General features: G+C 42.3%; 1 protein-coding gene across 8 annotated transcripts in view; it reads left to right on the plus strand.

Annotated features, from left to right (window-relative positions):
- Positions 1-205: 205 nt before the first annotated feature.
- The window catches only part of dnm3a (dynamin 3a), a 46,526-nt gene continuing 31,907 nt past the window's right edge, over positions 206-14,824 (plus strand). For 2 of the 8 annotated variants that reach the window (XM_057352867.1, XM_057352874.1), the window contains exons 1-7: positions 348-453; positions 817-1,054; positions 5,604-5,677; positions 6,718-6,867; positions 7,485-7,688; positions 7,775-7,873; positions 8,384-8,544. In XM_057352867.1, the coding sequence (XP_057208850.1) occupies positions 894-1,054; positions 5,604-5,677; positions 6,718-6,867; positions 7,485-7,688; positions 7,775-7,873; positions 8,384-8,544 (849 nt within the window). In that variant the 5' untranslated portion in view covers positions 348-453; positions 817-893. The other 6 variants (XM_057352871.1, XM_057352870.1, XM_057352873.1 and 3 more) reach the window with 6 other exon arrangements.

The raw sequence follows: 14,824 nt of genomic DNA on the forward strand, positions 1-14,824 counted from the left end.
TTGGTCGATTGTGTATTTCTTATTTCATTTTTTATTCATTTGATTACCAGAAAAACACTTTCATATTGTAAAAGGTGCTGGGACTCTTGCGAGTGGTGCGCACAACTACCCAACGTTAGGTAGTGTCTGTTTTTCCGCATCCTCTTATTTCCACGACATATATTTTCTTTATTGTACACCATACAATCCGTGTATAAAAATGCCTAAATTTAAAAAAATCACAAAATGTAAAGCTTCGGGTCCCTTGAGGAGTGGCGTCTGAGCGAGCACGCGCACGCACAGTCAACGCTGGACTGTCAATTTTCGACCACAAGTTGACTCCTGTGCAGTCAAACGAGTGAGTAAAACAGCAGACTTTCATTGGAGATCGTTAATTTTTTTCTCAAATTATCGTCTTTTATTGTTGCCTTTGGTTGGTCGTGTGCAGAAAAAGCAGTTCGCTGTTAAGTTCAGGTCTGTAGTAGTCTGTAGTTATTTCTGTTACCACAGAGTCCAGTGCTGAAGTGCCGTTAGTTAGATAACTGCTCGTACTAACTTACTAGTAAATTACTAATACATTTTGTTTCGGCAGTAAAAATGTCGTTAGGTTACTACATTGCATTATTCTTATATTATCTACATGTGCGTTTTAATATGAACGCTCTATTTAAGTTCATTTAAATGCTATAAACGAAGTCTGTTTGGTTAGAAAATTAATATAGAAAAAAAACATGTAAGTTACTAAACCTCGATTTAAAGTTGTCAGGTTGCTTTCAAATGCTTTCAAGTTCAAACGCAAAGTTTGCACCTGACTTTTCATTATTATTGTCTTTTAAGAAGCAATTGGAACGTGTTATTGCGAACTGCATTTGCTCGTGCAGTGATTCGCGCCGCATCCTCGCGGCTCTGTAACTATGGGGAACCGGGAGATGGAGGAGCTGGTCCCGCTGGTGAATCGCCTGCAGGACGCCTTCAGCGCCATCGGACAGAGCTGCAACCTGGACCTGCCGCAGATCGCGGTGGTCGGCGGTCAGAGCGCAGGCAAAAGCTCAGTTCTGGAAAATTTCGTGGGCAGGTATGACACCATCACGTTTTTGCTCAACTTTCCTCAAGACTTACTGTACATATCGTATCAAGTAATAATTCAATGTTACGGAAGTTTTGATAAGGAAGGGTGGTAGAAAAGGCCATGGTGACAAACTATGTCTGAAAAGAATTGAACACTTATTTGACACAATATGTACAGAATTATTGTTTAGGACAGAGGTCAGGTCAGCAAACTGACACTTTAAAGTTGACACAGTTCACCAGGCAACATGGTTATTTGCCAATTCAGATAATTTCAGATTGGCTAAAATTGACTAAATGTCCATCATTAGTCAATGGGCATTATGTTCATTTAAGTGAATTTTCTGCAGAGACAGTGTGATCTGTATAGATGAAGCAGGTGCAGATGGTCCTGCTCTCATCTGTATTCAGGAACAGTCACTACCTCTTCCTCCATCTGTGTAATGCTTTGCCAAATCCACACGCCATGCAGAATTTGAAGATGACTACATATGATTTTCAAATCCCAAATAAATAAGAAGAATGTATAAGTATAACCCTCTATGTCTACATGTCAGTGATGCCTCATCACAAATTTTTTACTCGCCTATAGTCATAGTGAAATAATAAAAAAAATTCTTAGAAACAAGCACCTAAAGATTTTTAACAAGGTCCCCAATCTCAGTTTTCAGTTGAAAACGTCTAAAAACAGTCTAAATCTCTAGTCATTTTTTATTTTCTTTGTGCATGAGAACCTTGAGAACCAGGATCTTCTCTCTGCATTCTGGTTTCCGCATGGAAAGACTGAGTCTGTCCAACAGGAAGCTGTGATTGTTAGTGGGAGCTATTGTTTGTTCGGTGCATATAAGTTTGGTGAGCTGAAGTGAATCTCGCATGCTTGAGATAATTGGGTCTGACTCAGAAAAGTGGCTGCATGCTTATCGGACAGAGAGGCACTTAAGAATTCTGACCATCGACGTTAAGACTTGGTCCGTGTATGAGGGAACATGCTATCAGTCTTACTCAACCTGTCCTACTCAGTTTTGATAGTCAGGTTGTAGTTTACGATCATTACTTCCGTTTCATGCTGTCTTTAAAATGGAAAGTTTCCTTCCCACCTCTTGTGAATTTGTTTAATAAATATCCATATCTGCAATGCATTAGGTTTAAATCTTCAAACATTACTAAATTATCACCTTATAGGCGTTTTCATACAGCAATACTGGTAAATTACTGGTAAAGCCATTCTGGTAAATTTATGGTAAATGCACAAATGTGCTGTTCACACATCGCCACTTACTGGAATTTGCCGGTAACGTTACTACTTCTAATACTGGAAAATTGGAAGTACCTATTTACCGTAAAGGTCCTGTTCACACATGATCTGTTAACTGCAATTTTCTTGCAATTTACCAGTAAAGACTGTATGTGTGAAAGGGATTTATGTTAGAAGGATTATGTCACTCCAAAACTGTGTGACATTCATTCTTTTGCAGAACATAAAAGAATACATTTATCAAAATATCTTCTTTTGTGTTCCATAGAAGGAAGCGTCATATACAGGTTTTGAACTACATGAGGGTGGATAAATGATCCAAAAATATTTTTTTTATTTTTCGGATGAGCTAATCCTTGAAGTCCCCATGAACCGGAAGTTGCTATCGTTTTTACTTCTGTATTTTGACGCATTTCTGAGTGAAATTGAATGTTGAATGAGAAAAATAGTGGGCGTGGCTTTCGTCTTTCTCTGCGATTTGATTGGATGTATTAAAACAGTGGTTGCATTTTGAAATGGAACTAGCAGCAGACTGACAGTTGAAGGGGAGGAGTTAACAGAAGCTCCGCCCAAGCCGTCTAACATACGTCAATCTACGATGGATAGTCATTACAGGACGGAAGTGCATTTTCAGATTTAAACTAATAAATATATATTATACATAATAAAATTGTATCTGTCTTTTATAAATGTGATCAAACTAAAGACTCTTCGAAGATACGAAGTATGCAATACTACTGTATAGGAACTCAAGATTAATATGAGATTGGCAGAAAGTGTGTTACATCCGCTTTAACATCTTTATATTTACAGCTTTACATTTCAGCTTTAATATATATTTGTTGTAAATCTTGCAAATTCAGACCACCAAATAACACATTGTGTAGCTTCCATTTCCATGTAGCATCATAGGTGTTGAAATGAATATACAGTACATGCAAACAGATTTTTTATTGTACATTAACTGAAATGTTACCGATCATAAGTACTACAGTTTTGGAAACTTTAAAAAAGATAACTATGGCATAAGATAGAAATCTGTGGAGTCTAGTAAGCATCATGATGAATTTCCATGGTGCAGTTATATAATGGCCTACTTAAGAGCTTATATACAGGAAATAATGAGCTCATGTATCCATAGCAATGAGATATATATGAATGGCAGAGGGCTCTGCACCCTCAGCCATCTGTCCTCTCAGTATCACTGCCAGTCAGTGGAAGTCCAGAGATGCCTGAAGAAATGGGTTAATGCAATGAATTCTAACTGATTGAGGGAGAATAATGCTTGGGTGTACTAGTTTTACATGACAAATAAATCTAGAGCTCAAAAGAAAAGACATATCTTTGTGATGGATGTAGAATTTTTAATTTCATCTTAAATTTATCTTAAAGATGGTAACACAAGATGTAGTTGACATAAATGTTATTCAGTAACCCACATGATGTTTCAAACCTATGTGATTTTCGTTTTTAGGGTGAACGTTATTTATGAATCTTTAAACAATTTGTTCACATGTTTAGTCTTTCAGCACTCAGTTAAACAGCCACTGAAATGTACATGTTCATAAATGTACATGTCTGTTTACTACAGCAATGCATGCTGGGAACAGGGGGAGGGACAGGATGAATTGAGGGGATAGTCAAGATGAAAGAAAAGAAAATTGGGAAAGAGCAGATTGAAGCAGTTGAGTCAAAAGGGGGCTTTGTTAAGGGGGTTAGAAGTGAAGGTCAGGGTGTGTACTGGGAATGTACAGGACATTGTTGAAATAGTGAGCCATGGGTGAAACACAGACGTGAGCCACTGTCTGGGTAAAAGTTGAATCGGGCTGGCTTGCTAGTTCATGCAGTATACACTTTGGTTTATATCCAGCTGATTCAATTATAAACAATTACGATAACTAGATTTCTACATTTTTGCTGTACGGTTGCTAGGGTGTTCTGGTTGGTTGCTAGGACATTACTTGGCGGTTTCTTATGGCAATTAGGTCACTAGATATGACTCGGATGCCTTCTTCAGTGTGAGTCTGTGTGATTTTCCCACCAGTGTTTTTATCTGCCCTAAAAGCGTATTTATAATCATCATGTCTATTGCAGAAACAACAGAGTAGGGTTGTTTGTTCCCTAACTATGAGCAATTGAGTCATTAGTGGTTTACCAAACCCCACTAATAATGAATTGAGATTTTAGGATAATTTTCTAATTTTACATTATACAGTATATAGGGGCCGTGTCATGGTTCTACCTGCATCCTGTGCCGCTATGTGAATGCCTTTAACTGGGTCTGACCCAGTGGGAGTTCCCATCTATTTTGGGCAATAGTTCTGATTTAGCTCTGCACACACTCTATTTTCTGTATCATCTTCATCATCCAGTGTAGAGATTCCATCCCAAGCCTGGTATTTATAGACCTAACAGAAAACACATTTTTCCACGGTAAAGTCCAACTTTCCCACCATTGTACTGCCTCTTTGAAAATCACTTGGACAAAGGAACTCACGCTATTGATTTAGACAGCAGTTATCAAGCCGAGACACTTAACCAAACATCTAAAAGTACCAAATTAATCTTTGGACAGCTTAAATGTAGCTGTCTTAATGAATTTAACTAGAACATGAGAAAAAACTATTTTAAAACAACATATACAGTATCCATATACAGTATATATATATTATATATATATATGAAGAGTTTGGTTCCAAAATGAGACAAATCCGTTTTTAATTTTTTTCAAAAATCATGTTTTTCTTGTGTTTTATTGTGTTAGTTTTATGGCTTAAATCAAAACAAACCAACTGCAGTTTATTTGATATTAATTGGAATGTACAATAAAAAACATGATTTTTTTAAATATTTTAAAACGGAGCTATCTCATTTTGCAACCAAACTCTTCATATATAACACAGGACTTTTAAGACAATCACTGACGCACATTCACGCGGATGATGAAACTGAATTGCTTCAGCATTCTGAACTCACTCATGTTCTGAATCCACTGCCTTCCACTGTCCCACAGGTTCTCTACAACTGTACAGGCTTGTGGAAGTTGTGTGTACACCTCCAAAAATATCTATTTATGTGTATGAGGGTACTAAGAGGTGTGACAGGCCGCAGGGTTTATGGTTTCACTGTGACACTGGGCCAGTCCAAGTATGCAGAGACAGAGAGTTTCTGGCACTGTGCCTCAGACAGGGACTGTGTCACTCTGTCATGTGAGGCATGTTTGATGAGTAGTTTTGTGGGGTAAGTTTATGTGTCTATTAATGTTTCCTTTTTGACAAAATGGCCAATGTTATCTTCTCAGAGATTTTCTGCCAAGAGGCTCAGGAATTGTTACGAGGAGACCACTTATCCTTCAGCTCATCAACGCAACGGCAGGTATGAGAAATACACACATCACTTGAAAAGCATGATTTGAATTATGTTACATTTGCTCATGGGCCGTTTCCAAATCTGTATAAATTTCTTTGTTTGGTTGAAGATAAAGATATTTGGAAGAATGCTTGTAACTAAACAGTTCCTTTTGACTACCATTGACTACCATAGTAGGAAAAATGACAAATGGTAGTCAAAAGTGCCCCAGAACTGCTGTCCCACATTCTTCAAAATATCTTCTTTTGTGTTCAACAGAACAAAAAAAATATAACATAATTTCTCTAAGGTCCAAGAACTGTTTCGTTATAAGCATTCTTCCAAATATCTTTCTGTATAAATGTCTTTGTTCTGTTGAACACAAAGAAAGATATTAGGAAGGATGTTAGCAACTGACAGTTCTGGGGCACCACTGGCTACCATAGCAGGAAAAAATATTGTATAATTTTTTGGTTTTGTTGAACACAAAAGATATTATAGAGTTATTTAGGAAAGCAAACATTGCTGGGGTACCTTTGACTACCATTTTAATTTTTTCTACTGTTGTCAGTGATGCCCCAGAAATGTCAGTTGCTAACATTCTTCTAAATATCTTTCTTTGTGTTCAACCAAACAAATAAATGTATACAGGTTTGGAACAACTAGAGAGTGAGTAATTCATGACAGAATTTTTATTTTTGGGTAGAGTATCCCTTTAAGCATGCATTGTGATGAGATCATATGATAAAGCCTCATGCTTTTTAAACATTTTGGCATGCTTTTACAAATATGTACAGTGCAGTACGGTACAGTGTAAATTGCACCATATTAAGTAAGTAGCTTCTGTTTCGAATGTAGCTGAAATCTTGGGAATAGTGGGAAAGTGACCTGTGGAAATATGTGGACACTGAACACTAGAGGGCAGTGTTTCCTGCGTTAGAATGTATCAGTCCATCTATAAATCCAAAAATGAATGTGAATGACTGTGAAGCCTTTAAAATGCTGATAAACTGATTCAGATGCAATGTGTTCTTTATCTGATTCCTTCTTTCCATCCTTCGCCATAGAGTATGCAGAGTTTCTGCACTTTAAAGGGAAGAAGTTTACAGACTTTGATGAGGTTCGACGGGAGATTGAAGCAGAGACAGACAGAGTCACGGGAGCAAATAAAGGCATATCCTCCATTCCCATCAGTCTGCGTGTCTACTCTCCCAATGGTATTATTGTCTTGATGCAATACACAAAATAACAATTTACATATCTGAAATAGGAATATGAAATACAGCGTGTAACAACAAATATGACCAAAAATATGTTTCATTGACAGATTTTGAGATATCCATATAGCCTTAAAGCGATAGTTCGCCCCAAAATTTAATTCTGTCATTAACTCACCCTCTTTACTCACATAATTTTTATTTTTGGGTGAACTATCCCTTTAAAAGAGGAAAACATGTCAAATAAAACTAACACTGAAAGCAAAATTATATTGCTCAAGATTTGCTTTTTAAGATTTCATGTTCAAATTTTTATCGGGTAAGTCACTCATTTTTATGTTAAACCCGATTGGCACATTTTCATTTTCCTCTGCATGAGTTCTGTCGACTTATTTTATTTGTACAGCATGTCAATTTTAGTTTTGACGCCAAGGTCTAATATTTTCAAAATCAATATGTAAATGTGAGTAGAAGCCCTAGGCAAAAGTATGCAATTGCATTCCATTTATTTGCAGTCGCATTGTTGCCTAGGACATTGAAGAGACCTCATTATAATTTGTCTTGTCTATGGGTATCACAGGCCAAATTTCTTTGTCTTTGTTTTTCTCTTTTTGCAGTTTTGAACCTGACTCTGATAGATCTTCCAGGCATAACTAAAGTCCCAGTGGGGGATCAACCCCCTGACATAGAATACCAGATCAGAGACATGATCATGCAGTTCATCTGCAAAGAGAATTGTCTCATCCTGGCTGTCACTCCTGCTAACATGGATCTGGCTAACTCTGATGCTCTTAAGCTGGCCAAAGATGTGGATCCACAGGGTGAGTATAAGGACTTGAGGTCTGTCATATGCCACTAATAGGAATTTGGCTTGGTAATCATTTTTTTGTCTCAATCCTTCATTTAGGGCAGCGCACTATGGGTGTAATCACTAAACTGGACCTGATGGACAAGGGCACGGATGTCAGGGATGTGCTGGAGAACAGGTTACTGCCACTTCGCAGAGGTACGGCTCACATGTAGAAATGTGGAGTTTGTTGTAGAATATGGGCCAGTGCCAAGCAAAGGCTGCTGCAGGCTAAAACTGCTAAAACAGGGCCAGGTGTGGAGACTTATGTTTCCGCTGCTGCTTTAATGCATTGGACACACAAGAGTCCAGCTGTGTAGAAGAGTTAAAGGATTATAGAAATGATATTCTTTAGTTTTTATGCAGATAGGATATAGGATAAAATCTTAATTCTAGTTCAGTTGTGAACAACCATGACAACAATTCAATCTCTTGAGTAAATTTCCTCAAATATAAATATGTGCTTACAAGTTATATCAGTTATTAAGTTAGGTGCTCGTTTGTTTGTTTTTGTTATTTTTGAGATAATGTGTGTCCTTCATTCACTATTTTTTATCTCTGCCTCTCCAGCAATGAATTAGGCTAAAGAACACAGATTGTTTATGAAGAAATCGACTAAAATATTTCTATTCCCCTATGCCCATTTTTGCCTACTTGTGTTGATTTCAGGTTATATTGGTGTGGTAAACCGTAGCCAAAAGGACATTGATGGGAAAAAGGAGATTAGTGCAGCTCTGGCTGCAGAGAGACGGTTCTTCAAATCACATCCAGCATACAGACACATGGCAGACTGCATGGGCACCGCATACTTACAGAGGGTCCTTAACCAGGTGAGAGACAAAGACGCTACACTAAATATGATGTGAAGAACAGGGGAAAGCCAGGGGTTCCCAAAGTAGGGGTCGCAAGACCGCGAGGGTGGGGTCGTGAGATGATTTCCAGAAATATATATTTTTATCACTATCTATTAGAAATAGCATATTTTATTCATAAGTGTAACAAAATATATAAATAGTAGTTAAATTAAAGATAAAACCATGCAAATAAAAGCCATTTCGAATTTCCTTCCCCTTGATCGTAACCCCTGAGGATGTTAGACTGTTGTGTTCTTTTGTTTTGTTATTATGCTCGTGTTTGGATAGACCTGCGTGTGCGTCGTTGCGCGCAACGTTTGTATACTTTAACAACCTCAGAGGATTTCGTGAAATGATCGAGAAGGTTTAATGATCAAATTACAAAGATCACACAGTACATTTTATTACTGATCATTACAATCATTACAAACAGCGACAAAATGAAAACTTTAAATGTGAAAATCTTGAAAACAACTCCTTTAAAAAAAAGTCATACGAGTTTGGAGCAAAATGAAAGTAAATGTAAATAACATTAAAACAAATGATCTGTGCTCAATCCTGACTGAAATTTGACCATCTGTAGTAATAGTTCATGGTTTATGTATAACAACAAGTAAAGTAACGAGTAAATGTGTGAGTATGTGTTGTCATTATGCGCGTGTTTGGATAGACCTAATTAGCACATGTGCGCAGTTGCATGGAACGTTTATTTACTTTAACCACCTCCAAGGGTAGTGGGGGTCTCGAGTAGGGTTGGGAATCGAAAATCAATTCCAATTTGGAATCGGAATCGAAAGGCTAGTAATCGGATCGGAATCGAAAGGAATAGGAATCGGATACTTGAGATTAAAATTTGAATTCCTCTTATCAATTCCTGTGTGCATATTTTCAGAAAAGTACATGCGTTGCATGATCTGCTGATATCTCAATAAAAGCCCTTATGAAAATTATCGATATTTTTACTATAGTAAGCATAGTTTAGCTATAGAATTTGCATTAAAGCACAGGAATCACAAATTAACCATAGTTGCATTATAGTAACTGCAGTTTAACCATGATGTAGTTCAACTATGATAATACAAATTGTAATAAATCAGAAAAGGTGTGTTTCTATGTGTAAATACACATAAAACGCTGCTCATAAATATATATATATACATATATATATATATATATTTCTTTTGCAAACAAGTCAATAAGCAGGCTAAATGACCATACAGGTTGATATCTAAATGTTTTACTTCAACTGTGGAATCGAAACTGGGAATCGATAAGAATCGAAATCGATAAGCAAAATCAGAATTGGAATCGGAATCGATAAAATTGAAACGATTCCCAACCCTAGTCTCGAGTCACTGGCACTTATTTCGGGGGTCGTGGGCTGAAAAGTTTGGGAACCCCTGGGGTAAGCTGTGCCAGTTTTTACTTAAAGGGATAGCTCAATCTTTTGTTTGTTCACATATGCCATGTTTGGTTCGATTAAAACGAACTCTGGTGCGATTGCTCTGTTTTCTTTGTGTAAGTGTGAACGCTGCCACCCGAACCCTGGTGCGCACTAAACAAGCGCAAGTCCGCTTTCAAATGAACTCTGGCACGGTTCGATTGAAATAAGAATGCAACACGGACCAAAGTCATCAAACCTAACCAAAAACAGGAAGTGATAACAATATACGACCCGGAAATCTAGTGATTTGGTCATATAAAAGGAGTGTTTATTAGATCTGTGCTTGCACATGTGATGGAGAAATTCCTGGCGCCGTTTTGACACACTCCATGAAGTCTTCGCGAGTAAACGTCTTGCGAAAAATACCCTCATATATGCAGGCATACACTGAGCATGTATAAATGATGTTTTATTAACAAAGTTCGTGAGGAACCGGAGCATATAATCAAGCCCGGCTGATGCGCATCAGCAATCAGCTGATGCGCATCAGCAATCGCAGCTGATCCGCATCAATTATCATGACTTGACCCTATCAGACCCAGCGAACTATTCAATAAATAGGTAACCGTCTTACCTGCACTTTTTCAGTCTTCGACATCGCAAGTCTGTGAAACAGCTCAAGTCTACGACAAGCTCAAGTCTACGATAGCTCAAAGTTTTCGTCATGTCAGACTCCTCGTCTTCATCTGAAAACGAAAGTACCACCGCCCAGGTCACAGCGACTTATTCAAGCGCTGTCCAGCGCTCCAGCCCCGGCAAGGACGCAGCGACCAAGACACCAGCTCAACCACGCGGTCGATCAACCCACCGCTCTACTCCTCGCGCTTCGACGCGCCGACATCAGTCGCCACCTAGCTCCGCCGAGCATCAGCATCCTTCCACACCGTCATCTTACGCTTCGGCGCAATCCACCGTACCACCCATAGGGAAGTGGAATATAGCAAGCTTACGTCAAGCCCTTTCCGACCGAGACATCCACGTAAACCGGAAGATGACTAAACCGGATCTATACCGCCTTCTAGTCTCGATGCAGTCAAAAACTCATCCAAAGAGATCTGTATCAGAAATACAAGCCACTAACCAATTAAGATCAGCACCCGGACCTCTTTTCACTCGGACCAAGCCATCCTCCGCCGACCCTCGGCAAAACTCAACTCCATCAGGTCGCCGCCACAGGCCTTCAGCAAGTTTAACCAATTAAGATCAGCACCCGGAACTCTTTTCACTCGGACCAAGCCATCCTCCGCCGACCCTCGGCAAAACTCAACTCCATCAGGTCGCCACCACAGGCCTTCAGCAAGCTTAGGCCGCGCCCCCGATGAGCAACCCACGGGCGCCCAGCAGCTACTTCCTCCAGCGGATTTCCAGTTTCCAGGTCCCGGCGGCGTCACCCAAGCCACTCCACCTTTTGACAACTTTTGGCCGGCGGCACCGACTTCGGCCACTGGCGTTAGGCTTCCGCCATCAACCCAGGCCCCGGCCCCCAGCTGGCCCTTCCTCCCTCAGGCCCGTGGCCCGCCAGCACCTTCCCACCCTCCCTCCTACCCTCCTTCCCATCCTCCTTCCCTCTGGCCTACGGCCCGCCTTCCATCCTCCCCTCCTTACCTCTGGTCCCCGCCCCGGATGCCGCTAGCGCGAGGCTGCCTTTGTTAGCCGCTCCGGAGGCCGTAATTCCCTCCCTCCTCTCCATGCCTCTGGCCCGCCCTAACTACTCATTGGCCACAGCAACAGCCTTGCCAATCCTGAACCACGCCCCAGCCCTGGAACCACCCCTCGTCTCAGGAGGAATCAGGACGCAGATTTTAGCAGGTGCGGACATAGATCTTTTTCAACTTCTTTCCCCACTCGCACTACCGTCAGTAGATCTCCAGATCACCTACGGCGATCTTTGCCTTACCTTTAAAAACACATCCCACAGTCTCTCTCGCCCCCTCTCATTTCCCGAATTCACAGTAGCATTTTCACAATATTCGGAAGTCATCTGTTCAGTCTTTCCTCATAGGAGGCGCGAGCTCGGCGACTATCTCGCCATAGTCGCGGAGCTCGCTCTCTCCTTCAGGGGAACCCACTTCTATACATACCACAAGATGTTTTCTGCAAAATGCGCTATCAGGGTAGTTCAGTGGAACCAGAGCCCCTACTAGGGGGCTCTGGACACTGAGCTCTACAACCGGGTCTTCTTAGGAGTACATAACATCACCTGCACAGTTTGTTGATCAGTGACCCACAGCACCGCCGCTTGCCCCATGGTCAACCCCCCGCTCCCTCAAGCCCAGCCCCACCTCCCACCGCATCTACCGCTTATGTTCCTCACCTGCTAAATCTTCCAGCCAACCCAACCACCTTTGAACCCGCCAATTCCCGCGCACAAGAAGCTTGCATGAGTTTCAACGCAGGCAAATGTGTTAGGCAACGCTGGCGCTATTTACATGTTTGTAGCCACTGCAGCGGCGCCCATGCCCGCTTGGTTTGTCCTGTGCGCAGGAACGATAATAAAAAATCTAAACCTTACCTTTCGACTCTCATGAATGTTTTGCATTTGGCTTTTGAATTGTCCAACCACCCTAACACTCACCTTACAGACTACCTTTTAACCGGCCTCATGAAAGGCTTCAATCCCGGCATCGCAAACCCTCTCTCACACAGCTTAATCTGCCCCAATCTCCAATCTGCGCTCGCAGAGCCCGAGATGGTCGATCGCCTCATCAAAAAAGAGATCGATGATAAATTTATAATCGGCCCGTTCTCTGCCCCCCCATTCACCGTTTTTCGCGTTAGCTCCATCGGTGTGGCCACGCGAAAATTCTTGGGAAAAAAGCGCCTCATATTTGATCTCTCGTCCCCCCACGGCTCTCCTTTCCCAAGCATCAACAGTCTAATTCCGATCAAAGAATTTTCTCTTGATTATCACGACGTCGCTCAAGCCATCACCCTAATAAAAAATGCTGGACGCGGTGCCTGGTTAGCCAAAGTAGATATCACCTCTGCATTTAAGGTCATGCCGATACACCCAGACTTTTGGCATCTATTCTGCATCTGTTAGCGTGAGAATTTATATTTTTCTGTCCGTCTCACGTTCGGATGCAGAAGCAGCCCCAAAATTTTCGAATTGTTGTCTGAGACAATCTGCTGGATTCTCTCAAACAACTACGCAATTCCATACCTTATCCATTTACTAGACGATTTTTTAATAATCTCACCTCCCGACTCCATCCCAGCTGCGCATCTTTCGAAAGTCCAAGAAGTATTCGCAAAACTTGGGGTTCCTCTCGCTCGAGAGAAAACTTTAGGACCCAGCACTTCTGTTGAGTTTTTAGGCATTAATTTAGATTCACTAAACTTCCAAGCTTCCTTACCTAAGGAAAAAATCGATAGGACAATTTTGATCGCTTCCTCCCTGATAGACACCCCTCGCTGTTCTAAACGCGACTTGTTGTCCATTCTCGGCCACCTAAATTTCGCGATGCACATCATTCCACAAGGCCGCCCTTTCGTGTCGCACCTCCTCTCCCTCGCATCTTCAGTTCACGCTCTAGAGGACACAATACACCTAACCAGCTCATGCCGCGACTAGCTGAGCCTATGGATCCAATTCCTTAAGCAATGGAACGGCATATCCTTTTTCTACAATGACATGATCTCACACCCCGACGATATCCGCCTATTTACCGACGCCGCCCCCTCCGTCGGTTTCGGTGGCTTTTACCAAGACCGCTGGTTCGCCTCCACCTGGCCTGCCCAGCTCACAGCATTACCACAGTCTCTCACATCCTCCGCATTATTCGAGCTTTACCCAATAGTCGTAGCGGCTTACCTGTGGGGCAAAGAATGGTCCGCCTCCAGCATCATAATTCATTGCGACAACGAAGCAACGGTGCACTGCATTAATAAAGGTCGCTCTCATTCACCCGCCTTAATGCCTCTCCTCAGACGCCTCACATGGATATCGGCTTGCAATCAGTTCATTTTGACAGCCAAACACATACCTGGGTCAAAAAATCAGATAGCAGACGCCCTCTCTCGGTTTTCCTTCCAAAAGTTTAGGCTGTTAGCACCGAAGGCGGACCCCATGCCAACGCCGGTCCCTCAATATTCGGAGCTGATCTTCGAGTAAATCACCCTCTTAAAAACACTGCTAAAGGCCTCTCTCATCCTCATCAACCAAAACATCAGCACCAATCTTTCACCAGCCCACTCTCTGACACAGCAGACACTTCCAAAGCTCATGCTCTGCTGCAGCAGACACTTTCCCAAGCCCACGCTCTGCGACAGCAGACACCAGCCCACACTCTGTCCCAAGCCCACGCCCTGTCCCAAGCCCACGCCCTGTCCCAAGCCCACGCCCTGTCCCAGCCCACGCCCTGTCCCAGCCCACGTCCTGTCCCAGCCCACGCTCTGCGACAGCAGACACCAGCCCACACTCTGTCCCAAGCCCACGCCCTGTCCCAAGCCCACGCCCTGTCCCAGCCGATGCCCTGTCCCAGCCCACGCTCTGCCGCAGCAGACACAAGCCCACGCTGTGCCGCAGCAGACACAAGCCCACGCTCTGCCGCTGCAGACACAAGCCCACGCTCTGCTGCTGCAGACACAAGCCCACGCTCTGCCGCTGCAGACACGCCCTGTCCAAAGCCCCGCACTCTGTTCCATGCCCGCACTCTGTCCCAAGCCCGCACTCTGTCCCAAGCCCGCACTCTGTCCCAAGCCCGCTCTCTGTCCCAAGCCTACGCCACATCCTACACCCACTCCCGTTCCCAAGCCATATGCCACATCGGCAGCCTCAAGCCCTGTGCCTTTTGGGGGGAATGCGTTACC

The sequence above is a fragment of the Triplophysa rosa genome, linkage group LG15 (assembly GCF_024868665.1).
Source record: "Triplophysa rosa linkage group LG15, Trosa_1v2, whole genome shotgun sequence".
NCBI classification, from domain to species: domain Eukaryota; kingdom Metazoa; phylum Chordata; class Actinopteri; order Cypriniformes; family Nemacheilidae; genus Triplophysa; species Triplophysa rosa.